Source organism: Falco biarmicus, chromosome 1 (genome assembly GCF_023638135.1).
Source record: "Falco biarmicus isolate bFalBia1 chromosome 1, bFalBia1.pri, whole genome shotgun sequence".
Taxonomy (NCBI): Eukaryota; Metazoa; Chordata; class Aves; order Falconiformes; family Falconidae; genus Falco; species Falco biarmicus.
The window spans coordinates 66,496,377-66,509,579 of record NC_079288.1 but is presented as its reverse complement, the minus strand read 5'-3'; the positions used below and the strand labels follow the sequence as shown (position 1 = coordinate 66,509,579).

At 34.7% G+C, this 13,203-nt stretch overlaps 1 protein-coding gene across 2 annotated transcripts in view; it reads left to right on the top strand.

Moving 5' to 3' along the window:
* TUSC3 (tumor suppressor candidate 3) overlaps positions 1-13,203 on the top strand; it is a 137,927-nt gene that overhangs the window by 51,691 nt on the left and 73,033 nt on the right. For both annotated transcript variants that reach the window (XM_056326628.1, XM_056326627.1), the window contains exons 3-5: positions 7,900-8,017; positions 10,461-10,601; positions 11,107-11,247. In XM_056326628.1, coding sequence (XP_056182603.1) covers positions 7,900-8,017; positions 10,461-10,601; positions 11,107-11,247 — 400 coding nt within the window. The remainder of the gene's footprint in view (positions 1-7,899; positions 8,018-10,460; positions 10,602-11,106; positions 11,248-13,203) is intronic.

Sequence of the window (13,203 nt, the reverse complement as noted above, 5' to 3'; positions counted from 1 at the left end):
GCTGAGGTTATCTTAGCCAAGTCTTAAAAGTCTTTCCTATCCATATAGCAAGGACATACGTGTGGAAAGCTGACCAAATCTGTCTCAGAGAATCCAAGGCTTTTCTATGCACACCAAGGAGGATATTGTAACATCAATCACATAAATCACTTAACAGCTATGATTTGTGAAAGTATATGGAAATAATACCAACTTATTCTTAAAGTGCTACATACAAAGAAGTCCCTGGGACTCCATATGAAACTTTTGTATGTAAAATATATCTTTTCATCCAAAGGAGCTGATCTTTTTTCAGTAAAACCAAAGCATATTGTGTGTTTTTATAGGTACTTCTAGCAAAAGTTATTCAACATACGATCTTTTTTCCAGTGGAATGAGAAGAGTTTCTTTGTCATTGCAGGAGGTGGATACATGATCTTACCTATCATCTTGAGAAACATAAATTAGAAAAACTTTTTGAATGCTTTGTTTGCCAATATTTTGAAACTTCCATGTTCATCCAGTGCTAGGCTTGTTTGTTCCTGTTATACATCATATTGTTGTATTTAATGCTTTCCCTTTACTTAATTTTGCTTGATTTGCTTCTAATTTTTGACGTCCCTTTTTAATATATACTTTTAAAAGTTAGAATCTTATGTCTACATTACTGACTGGAATTTATTCTATGCCCAAAACCAATTAGGTTGATTTATAAGTAAGTGTTTCTAAAAGACAACTACCAGTTTGTTATCTTTGAGACAGAGATTGTTTCTATATTCATCTTAATGAAATTTTTTCACAAACTGTAGACTGGAAAATACATCTGTAGGCTATCTGAATCAATCCAGTCCTAACACATGAAGGCTTCTGTTACATGTTAGTAGTGCCTCTAGTCGTGCCTCTAGTCATGCCTCTAGAGTTTTTTCAAAGAAATTCTGTCTTTATCCTAAAGCAGAATTTGGAATACAACATTTCCGTCTAGCTTTCTGGACAAGGAAGTTTCACTTTTCTGGTCCAAAAAGCTATTGGAAGCCATATGATGTCTTAATAGCTGTGTAAGTGGTAGCATAAATGTCAGTTTTCCTGTTGACACTTGTTTAGGTTAAATAGACATAATTGGTATTGGGAGGTGAATTAACCATAACAGATCAGATATCTTACGTGCTCTTGAATGTGAAGTCATTGGTGAGGTGGAATGTGTTTCTAACAGTTGAAGTTGTGGGGTTTTTTCCACGTGCATTTGGAGACATAGTTAGCCTTGATTGGCTTTAGACCAAGAATAGTGCTAACATGTATACACTCTGCAACAGCACACTGGAAACGGATACCGAAGGGGCCTTTGATGCACTGAGATGATGAATCAGTTTGGATTTTTAGGGGGGTAGATGAACAGTGAGAAATAATCTAACTCTAAACAGTGGCTCCTCAGAATAAGACCAGCTTCCCTTTTCCCTTTGTGCTTAGGTATTCACTCAACTAGATAGTTTCTCTCTGTTATCCACATCAGTCACACTATTGGAAAAAATTATTTCTGTATGTAAGAAGGAGAACAAAAAAACAGTCACTGACAACAGCATCTTCACACAGATGAAGAGGCTGTTTCTCAGCCGGTACATTCTATTGCATGTAGGAAAACATTAACTACTAGCCTGACTTGAATCCATTTTTGGGTGAAATTCTCTTCCAACTTCTCTGCTTCTCATCTTCTTACCTCTGGCAGTCTGTTCTCCCATTTTATTATCACTACATTTTTCCCAAAGGCATCGGCACCATTTTACCAACCAGACTTCAACGACCCTCCCCATTCTACTTGATTGAGTATTAGTGCTTTGATTTTCGGCTGCACATGGGCTTTAGCTCTAGCCTGCTGAAACCTTCACCGTACTGACTGTTCTCCGCATCCTTCTTTGTTATCATTAACTCATTTTTTTTTGTTTGTTGCTGTACCATCTAATCAGTGTGTAAGCAAATTATATGAGATCTGTTATTTTACTTTCTAAGCACTGCTTCTCTCTCTTCTCACTGGTGGAAGCAACCATTTCTGCTTTGCATACAGATGCTTATCAGAAATATCTTCTTTATTGTCAAACAGTTCACATTATTGTCTGGTTCATTTTTCAAATTCATTGCTGGGGTGTTTTCATTTAGGAAGGGATATCTGGGTCAGAGAAATTAAACTGGTCACTTGAGTCTCTTTTTTTCCCCCTAGAGTTGAAGCCTGTCAACAAAAAAATGTATATTTTGTTTGATTGTTTTTTTCCTTAGTGTTCCTTGAAAAGACCAAAGCAGTGTCAGAGGCTAGATACTGAGTTTCAGTGAATAGGGTTTATTTTGACCTGTGCCACTAGTTTCTTATGAGATAATGATAAAAACATGTAAATTAGACAAGTACATCTCTCAGAACTTCAAGCTACCAGAAACAAATGGATTTTGTTTTGCATAGTTTCTAATATGCTTGTTTATACCTCTGAATTCCCAAATGTTTCTTTTAAAGATGTAGCTGAGCCTGTTTGAATCATTGCAAATCAAGATTAAAACCTAGAATTAGCATCATAAATGATCAGGTCGACTATGGAAATGGCAGGTGACCATTTGTGGAGACAAACTTGTAAACTGCACAAACTGAAAACTATGTTGTTTCAGTCCTGAATGATTTTTAATAGTACTTTATTGTGGAAGTAACAAACCTGCTTCCAGATTCTTGGAAAACACAGTTTTGCAAAGACAGTATTTATGAAGAAGAAGTTAGAGATGGCTGGTAATGCAGAGGAGTTTGTATAGCCTGTAATTTTCTTCACCCTCATGTTGGACCAGACTATTACATTTTTAAAAGTGTCAGAAGTTTCATTATATTGAAAGTAGCACTGATTACTCACATTAGCTGAAGTTGTGTGTCTGTCTGTAAATACATATGTGTGTGTTAATATACATATAAAGTATATACATAAAATATATATGTAGGACGTGAGGGAGAGAGGTCATTTTTGCATGTGTGGCACATGTTTTCTAAAGACTTTTGTTTCTTTGAGTGACAAGGATGAATTCTGTCAGAAGTTAATGGTTTTAATGGAACAAGCTTGTAGTTACTGCAGAAAGCCTGCTGCAGAATGAGCTCAAAGTCAACTGCTTAAGCTGTCCCTCCTATATTTCTTTACAGGATTATATAAAAGGTAAGTAATAATTCAACATATAATTTGTGTATTTTTGAGCTTAATGTAGTATGTATTTCATAAAGGGCTATGAGTGTAGCTGCCTTCTGCTGTTGACTCACAATGTGTGGAAGGAAATGACAAAATATATGAGAGAAGAGATTCCACATAATTTTATTAACATCTACCCTATCAATGAGACCTCCAAGAGGAGGATTTTTTAATCGAGAGAGGAATTCTGTTATTTTCCTTGTTCAACAAAATATCTGAGAAAACTCTTTTCAAGCAGCTGATCAAAGAGTAGGTCAACAGCAAAAAGAATTCTGACAGTCAAGGAGGTGTCATCAGAAGGAAGAAACAGGATCCTCTGCCTTTCGGCTTTTTGCTGATTGATCAAGAGCAGGTAGTGAGAAAATCATTGACGGGTCTCTTAACTGTACTGAGAGGGAATTATCTTTTGAACTTTTGTTCAAAGAAGGAACAGGAAATGAGGAAATGTGGAAAGAACTGTTGAAAGTTCTGCAATTGCTTTTTCAGTGCACTTCAGGATCTTGATAGAAGTATTGATGAGGTCTGTTTTACAAGGCAGTAATTTTACACTTGGATCATAAGAGACTCCTCTCCTGGTTTTGGCTGGGCTAGACTTAATTTTCTTCTTAGTAGCTGGTGGATGCTGTGCTTTGGATTTGGTGTGAGAACAATGCTGATAGCAGCAACTAAAACCATCAGTGTGCTAGGTGATGTACTAAGTCAAGGACTTTTCAGTTTCTCAGCCTTGTGAGGAGGCTGGAGGGGCACAAGAAATTGGGAAGGGACACAGCCAGGACAGCTGACCTGAGCTAGCCAAAGAGGTATTCCATACCATGGGATGTCATACTCTGTATATAAAATGGGGGGTTGGCCAAGGCCAAGGGTTGCTGCTCCGGGACTGGCTGGGCATCAGTCCACGGGTGGTGAGCGCAGCTGTGTTGTGCATCACTGGTTTTCTTTTCTCCTTTCTCTTTGGATCTCATTCCTCTTTCCTTCTCCCTCATTTTCATGATAAGTGTGTTGTTATTATTATTGTTTTTATTTTATTTTATTTCGATTAAATTATTGAATTGTTCTTAACCTTTGAGTTTTACATTCTTTTCTGATTCTGGGTGATGGAGGAGTGAGTGAGCGGCTGTGTGGTATTTAGTTACTGGCTGAGGTTAAACCAAACCCTGTGGTCACAATATTTTTTTTTTTATTTTTCACTTTGCAACTTCTACAAAATATGATCTCGTAGCTTCTTCTCATCTGCAAAATATTGGAAGTTTCCTGGGATGCTGTAAATAGAATAGCATGGATTTTAGATTGCTTTCTCCTATTGTAGTTATCTAGATTGCATAATTGCTTTCTCCTATTGTAGATATCTAGATTGCATAAACAGTGTAGTTTTCAACTAGTGTCCGTACTGTCTTCATTTTGTCATGTGTGGTGAATTTTCTGGACACATTTCTAGATTCTTTTCATCATGACATTAAGTCATGCTAAACAAAAATAAAAGCAAACAAGTATTCCGAATTTAGTAGCTTCTCAATACTGAGAAATCAAAATATGCACTTAGCCCTTTCTTCTCTTCATTTTGGGAAAACTGTTCCAAATAGTTGTTTTGGAAGTAAACTGCAGCAATGATCACGGTTTACTTTAAACAGATGGATAAGAATGGGTAGGTGACCTGGTAGTGAATTCTTTGCCAATTGTACAATTGTAAGTGTTTTGTGCAGTCCATAACGTGCCAGAAAATAATGCTTTACAGCTTTTTTTGGCAAATAATTCCACAGTCTCTTTTATTCTTTTCCTAATACTCTATTTGTGTTTTCCTTACTATAATTGGACTAGTAGAATAAAATTAATCTAATTTAATATAGCTCAAGCTATACAAATCTGATTATCTGCCATAGACACCCACATAATTAATCTTTTTAAATAAAACCTTTAATATTCATGAGCACATCTTGTGTAATGGAAGACGTTTTTGTAGAACACTTTCTTAGCAGTTTACTTTTCAGCATGTTGAATTTTCTAGGTAAGTAGCATTGCCTTCTGATCTGACCACTATTTTCTAGTAGTTGGTTAATATTACTCTTGTTACTAGTTCCTGTGTTGCTGTTATGATGAAATTCTTAAGAGGTGACTGTAGCAGCAGTCATTTAAGATTTAAACAACATTTAAATCTTCTCCATTTATCAAAAAATCCTTTCAAACTAACAGAAGCAGTGCTAACATTGTTATTCTGGTTTTCATACCAAGTGTAGTTCTGCCATATGCCTTTATAGTGCTTCATATAATTATTATAATGATTTCATATAATTATCATTACTTCATAGAAACAAACTGATAGAATCGATATTAACTAATGATAGGTAGGTAAGAAGTGTCAGAGTTTCTATTGCCTGATGTTAATTGGAGGGTGAAATTTCTTCAACCGGGTGCTTATGCTTTTTACTATTATTGTACCTGAAAAGAACTAGAGCTACAAAAAGTTACGTGATTGTATTAGGGTTGTATCCGTTGGAAATTCCATAGTGGACTGTAGGATGTTCTTCAGTGCTGTATGTGGTAATCCTGTAACTTTGTATTCCTGCCCCTCCTTGATTCACTCTTGTGTCTCAACACCCCTCAAGAGCTGCTATGAGGGTATCTTACACAGTGCTTTGATATCTTCAGTGTGAGGATGAGATTATGCTTTGAATCTGTTATAGAAAATCTGAGAAAATTTTTTGCAAAATGATACTTTCTGAACTATATTTTCTACTATTATATTCACTCAAAATAGTTCGAGGATGCAAAATACATGGAGATCAATGGGAGCAAGAGTCTTCCCTCAAATAGTGGGGGCATAACTGGAGTATCTAAATTTCCCAGAAATAGTGTTTCATCACAAATGAAAGGTAGGCTAAGAAGAATGATTGCATCAAGATGAAGTGATTTTTATCTTGTTCTTATAATAAAAATGGTTCAGCTTTAATATAGCAGGTTTAACAGAACAGTGCCCTACAGATATTACTTAAAATTTTAGAATGCCTTTGATGTTGTCTGACTGCCCTCTTCAGGATGACAGTGAACATGTTAGTCTGCTTGATGGTATCCGTTTCTAGAAATAACCAAACTAATGCCTAAATAACTTTTTTCTTAATTGCAAGCTTTGCCCTTTATGTCTTAAGTAGCAAATTTGACTAGTTCAGATAATAAGGGTGAAAGCTGAGTTTTGTTGTGCTTCATAATGTTTATTCTTTGGGGGGGTAAAATAGTAAAATTTAATTTTAACCTTTTTTTGTACTGATTTTTTTTCACGTACAGTATGTTCCTTGATACAATACAACTCTGGGGTTGTAGGTAATATATTTCGTGCCTAAGGCTGATCGCAGTTATGAGGAAATGGAGGTCTTATGACGTTTGGGGTCCTATCATCGTCTTCCCCCTCTGCTTTCTCAAAATACATTATGTATTATATGTGGTTAGTGCAGAGTTTCTCTTGCAACAAACAGATTTTTGCATCTACAGCCTTTAAATAAACAACATTCTGCACCATCAAACACATGGACCTGGTTTCACAGAAACACTGTTTTAAGAAAAGCTGCAGAATACATTTATTTATGCTACTTCTGCATCTTACCACATGCAAAGATAAGTTGCCAGGTGGTAGAACCTTGGTTTGGACTCTACAGCAGATGTGATTAATTAGTAATATGGAAATAATGAGCAAAGCAGCCTGTGTAAAGCCGAAAGTACTGCAAGGATCCTTTCAGATTTGGTTTGTTGTTTTTCTTTTTGGTTTGCTTTGGGGTTTTGTTGTTGTTTGTTCCCCCCCTGATTTATTCATTGACATATATATTTGTCCTGTGGAAGAACCTGTGGTTTTGTGGTTCTGTGACTGTGTTTAGAGACTGTCTCTGCCTGTAAGGATCCCAGAATTCTGCTGTAATTACTTCTTTTCCTTTCCTCTGAGTGCAAACAGGGCAAAGATTTTTAGTTTGTTGTATTTTTTGTTGTTGTTTTCTTTTTTTCTTTTAAAATGAATGGATGAACAAACAAAACCCACCCAACCAAAAACGCCTCACCTGAATATACAGCCATGAGAGGAAACTTTCTGACAAATTTGAATAGTAGCAATATGATTTTCTAGTGATGATAGAAAAGATTATTTAACCTTATATGTTGTGCAGAATTATCCTTTATCACTTTTAAACCAAATTATTTTTAAAATAAGAAATAATCTTGACTGTATTATGCTACTTAGAACTGTTCTGTTCATTTAGGCACTATCATTTCCCCAGTGTTTAGCAGTTTCTATGGCTTTCCTATTTTATGAAGATTACTACTTCCATGTTTCTGAGTTATTTGTCCACTAGTTTCAGAATTCCTTATGTGCAGCTGTTTCCAACAAATAAATCCTAATATCAAACTCATTGGTCACGTAAGCATCTCCTTGCAAGGATATGTTAGCAGGTTTGCATGATGCTTGCCACTCAGGGTATTTCTGTTTTCTGAGACTTTTAAAACATTGCTTTTTGTTATCATCATCTTGGGATGTATATTTTGACTTAATGAATTTCTAATTCTGGAGAAGGCAAGTTTAAAGCAAAGAGTTGCATAACTAGCTGAAACTCTTTTTTTAATTGATAGTATAGGTATTGAGAATGATAACTGCAAATGTAATTCATATAACCCTTGCAGCTGGTTATAGAATCTTTTTTTGCCAGCAAATGCCACATGGATGTATGTTTGTTTCTTTCTTTTACAGGCAAGCTAATGAAGAATATCAAGTACTGGCTAATTCATGGCGCTATTCATCTGCTTTTTCAAACAAACTGTTTTTCACAATAGTGGATTATGATGAAGGGGCAGATGTTTTTCAACAGGTAAATGCTGGATACCCTAAACATTCTTATTTTTTAGAACTACATGTTGATTTGCCATTTGATACAAGACAAATTATATTCTGTGTGTAGGTGTGTACTACTTTGTTTTCTTTACAGATTCTTTGTGGTTAAAAACACTTTCTATGGCATTAGAGAAGACAGATCATACCAGTAGCCACTTCTGGTATTTTCCAAGTGTAAATTATAATATTTGTTTATAGATTACATTATATGTATGCAAGATTTTTTCAACCCATTGTTAATGTGATTTTTTAGAATTAAGTGCAATGCAACTAACATTTGGCTTTACAGATTTCCTTTGTTTTACCTTTAGGGGAAAAAAGCTCTTAACTAGAAGAGGCTTTTAGTTGCTTTTATGTAATACAATATTCTTCAAATCCAGTAATATTTGTATTAGTCTGGAAGTTCTTCAGGGAAGAGAGAAGAGATTGATTTAGATTTTATATATTGGCTATGAAGAGTAAAAATACCAACGGCTGGAGAACAATCTAAGGCCCCCTGTTAAATTGCAGTCAAGTTGTAGTCAAGGCAAGACAAGTCCCTTGAAAAGTGATACTAAATACTGACATACCTTTCTCTGTTATGTATCTGTTGATTGAATGTGAAAATGTAGATTAAGTGGAGTGACAAGTTTTGAAGTTCTCTGTATTTTTAACCACCTTTGGTGTGATTTGAATTTCTGAGGGGAAAAGGTTAATTTTTTTAATATTTGAAATTAATTAATATTAATAATTTAATTATAGTCCTAATATTTCTTTTTAAATACTTAATTTTAAAAGTTCAATTGTTCTGTTTAGTAAATATTTTTGCTTCCAATTGACATCTTAAAATCTATTGTTAAGAATACATTGTAAAGAATAGTTATTAACGTCTTAAGACTTTGCTCTAAAAATTTTAGTTCAAATAAACTTCAAAATCATATTATGTTACCCTACATGGTTACAATAATACAAAATATGTTGTTAGATCTTGACTTAAGCCAACCAATACATATTATTCCTGGTGTAAAAGGGCACAAATGGAGTTTACTTCAGGTGGCGTGCATTTAAGTCTTGTAAAGTTTAGACCAAATTAGATAAAATATGTAAGGTTTTGGCTGTCTTTGAGAAATACAGTGTTAAGACTACGTGACACTAATGACTATTTTAAGATGCATTTGGGGGAAATGCAGCTCTTACCTGATGTTTATGTGTGTGAACAAATCATGTAGTAACTGATGTCATAGCAAAAAAACCTCCCATAAGTAATGTGATTTCAATTTTTCAGTTTTTACTCTGTTTATAGACAAATAATAAAGCAGTTGTAGACCAACTGCCCCCAAACTGTATACAATGTCAGAATGTTTCTCTGTCTCAGAATGTTTCTCTACCTTGTGAAATGTTTCATTAAACTATTTCAAAACATTTGTTGTGAATATAGCCTGTCTCAGAATATTTCTTATTTCCAATTCAATTAATTAAAGAAGAGGGCTATTTTTGGCTTAGATGGAAAATACTACGATAGCTGGTAATTTCAATTGATAAATTCAGTTCTGTACTTGATTATATATTATGTTTTGGTAATGTGATGAAAACCCCTTTTGCAAGAATGAAACAGACAAGTTTACTCTGCCTTTGTTATTTGAAGATCTCCACATGGCACCATCTTTAAATATTTCCCCGATTTTTTTTATGTTAATTTTCATTTTTTCAAGTGTTTTATTGCACTGTTTCTGAGATGGACTGAATATGGAAGAATTTTATATAGAAAAATTATGTTTCATAGGTTAGATACCGCCTTGCAAAGTTGAAATGCAAATATATTTTAAAGTGGTAAATGTAAATCTATTTGCTTTTCACCTTTTGAGTTTTTTTTATATATAGTGAATAGTTTCAGTGACATCAACACATGGATTTACAGTCATATAATTTCTAGGGCAAGTTATCTCAGCCTTTCTGGATTCAGAAAAGGCTAGTCACTAGTGGGTAGTCTGTTTTGAAGGCAGTAAAAGACTAGATGAATAGTTTAGTTAACTTTGGATTGGTGAGAGCTAGGCTAAAGAAATAATGTCAAGCTATTTTCCTACCCTAGAATTAGAACCTAATATGCTTCAAGAGATTGGATGGGTGGGGAGTCTGTTTCACTAATTACAGGAAAGTTCTTATATTGTGTGAGAACTTTAAAGCATAAGATGCTCTTACTCAGAGAAGCTTATGGGTGCAATACTCTGAATAATTAAATATCCCAAGGAATCTACTGGAGGGAGTATTCTGAACACTCTTTTTGTAGAACTATGCATGAAGGATGCATATGAGAATAATGTATGGAGACAAATTATATTTTTCACGCTAATTAGACTTGTGTTGTCTTATACATTAAAGGGAAACATTTTTGAGGATAGAGTTACTAATTTTTTTTTCTGCTATTTTTCCTCGTTTTGTAGCTGAATATGAACTCTGCTCCGACTTTCATGCATTTTCCTCCAAAAGGTAAACCCAAGAGAGCTGACACATTTGACCTGCAGAGAATCGGATTTGCAGCTGAGCAGCTAGCTAAATGGATAGCTGACAGAACAGATGTTCATGTAAGTCTTTCGACAGTTTTAAAATTGAAGCCAAATGTATCTTTGTAGTCTGAGACAGGTTGATGACAGATTCAGTCTTCAATACCAGTTTTCCTCAAGTGCAGGTTCTAGAATGCGAGGAAAAAAAAATACAGCCATGGTACTTGTGGTAACTTCTGCAGTGTGCAGAATATATTCCATTCTTACTTTGTTAAATTCTGTATAGTCTTACTCTGGATGAAAGCAAGCAGTGACATTGTGATGATTAGTTATTAATAAGTAATTCAGACACAAACAGCAAATCTGTTGAAGAAATAATGTTGAACAGTTCAAAACAATGCCTAAAACTTTTTTCGTATTATGTGATTATTAAAACAAGTAATTTTTTTTCTTGTTTAAGTATCCCTTTAGGGATTAGTTTTTCTGACCCTGAAACCAGATTTCAGATGCTCTCTGTTTGTTTGTTTGGAATATGATCTGTATGTATGCATTTATTGTGATCTGTATTTGTATTTATCTTTTCCAGATTAGAGTGTTCAGGCCTCCTAACTATTCTGGTACAATTGCATTGGCTCTGCTGGTATCTCTTGTTGGTGGCTTGTTATACCTGCGGAGAAATAACTTAGAATTCATCTACAACAAAACTGGCTGGGCCATGGCAGCTCTGGTATGCAGATTTCCATTACTAATGCATTTTATTAGTTTCTTATCATAGCATGTGTGTCTTCATTACTTGCACAGTAAATTTAAAGCCATTGCATTAATACGTTGTTCAGAATGGTACTATCAGACAAAGATTTGTAATCTAGATTTTGGGGCTAATTCTTATAGACAGTGAATATCAGTTACTATGAGTGATTTACTGAAAATCAGCAAATTCTGTGACAGCTGCACTGCTATCATCCAACGTGCTCTTTTTTTTTGTAAAACAGTAATGTTATGGTTGGTTTAGTGTGGATATTAATAGCAAGACTGTATCACTTTAGAGTAATGAAAGTTTAAGAAAAGTAACAAAGGCTTTTATATGTTTGTAAGAAAACAATAAAAGAACTAAGAAAAAAAGAAAAAGGTGGAATTCTTTCCAAAACTGGTTTCAGTAGTACTGACCTTAACATGCCACTGTTAACCTAAATGAGAATAGGACAATCTTATAGCGTTAACTGAGGAAAAGCTAGAACTAGCCAACAGTCTGTTTGAAATATTAGTCAACTAAACCCTCAAGGCCATAAATAGCAATTTAAGGTTTAACATGCTTAATAGTGTATTGCAGTGTGTTTATTTGTAACATAGTTTTCAAATAACTGTGAGCAGACTGATGAAAAAGGTGGACTGTGCAGCATAGTCAGCTGCCTGTTTTAGATTGGAAGTAGCATGCAAGGATGGTAGATGACAGTTAAGGTGTATCAATAAGTACTCATTACTCTGCCTTCATTGTGACTGACAGAAGAGGAAAAATCTGCAGAGCAGCATCTAAGGCTTAATTTTCAGGGACCCGAAGCCAGGAGCATGGTTATCAACACTAGAATAGTGTCTAGGATTATCAGGTTCAATCCAGCATTTTACAGCTTAATGGAGCTCATTCCTTCTATATTAGCAATATATTGAGTATAGTACTTTTAAAAAATTTGTTCATGTATTTTGTACAACATAAGCCAAGCTTTTCTTTTTTTCCATGTAAATGGTTATTTATTCACTTCATCATTTTAAAAATTTGTTCTCAACTTGCCTCAGTGTGAATTAACCTTTCTTGAAAGCACATGGCTAGGATTGTAGAAGGAATATGAGTTTACTTGTGCAGCAGCATTCATATATTATTTCTGATCTAGACTCCCTTTCCCATGAAAGCTTGGACCAGACGGTCTTTTGAGGTCCCTTCCAACCTGGGCTATTCTATGAGTCTGTGTATTTTAGCTCTGTTAAAAGTAGGTTACGGGTATATCCTATAACTGTTTTTGCATTTTCAAAGCTATGTCATATTGATGGTTTGCTGTTCTGCTCCGATTCAACAATATGAGAAGATACCTTCTTTTGTGATACTCTCAGCTGATGGGCCCATTGGCAGTCTTCATTACATCAATTCAAAGATGGAGTTACCTAGTACCTGTTTGGTTTCAATTAATATTTATATCTAAACGATTAACAAGATCTTAAAGCAAGCTCTTTGTTCAGATGTCTTTAATATTTGGCATTAATCTTGGAATAATGGCTACTGATAGTGCTGTTTTCTCTCATATGCCATCACAGCATTTCCTGCTAGTGTAACATGGCATACATTCTTTGTTTAAGCAGTTTGTTAATCTATCCCATATATTGAAGAAGGAATGAAGTGGACTAGATTTTGAGTAGAATGATGTTTCCTTTTGATCTAGAGAGTCAGGACAGAATGCCTTCTTTGTTGTAGTATGTCATTTGGAATATCCTGAGCTCTAGCACAGTTTTGACAGTTCTCTTCCAAAGTAAGTCTGTCATATTTAGATCCATATATTTTTCTAGATTACCAGTATTTCCCAATGATAATACTTTTCAAAGATATACTACCACCAGAAAGCTCAAATTTAGTATGTATCAGTCTAACTTTTTTTTTTGGACACCTAATCTTCAGAGATCATCTGAGTAAAACAAT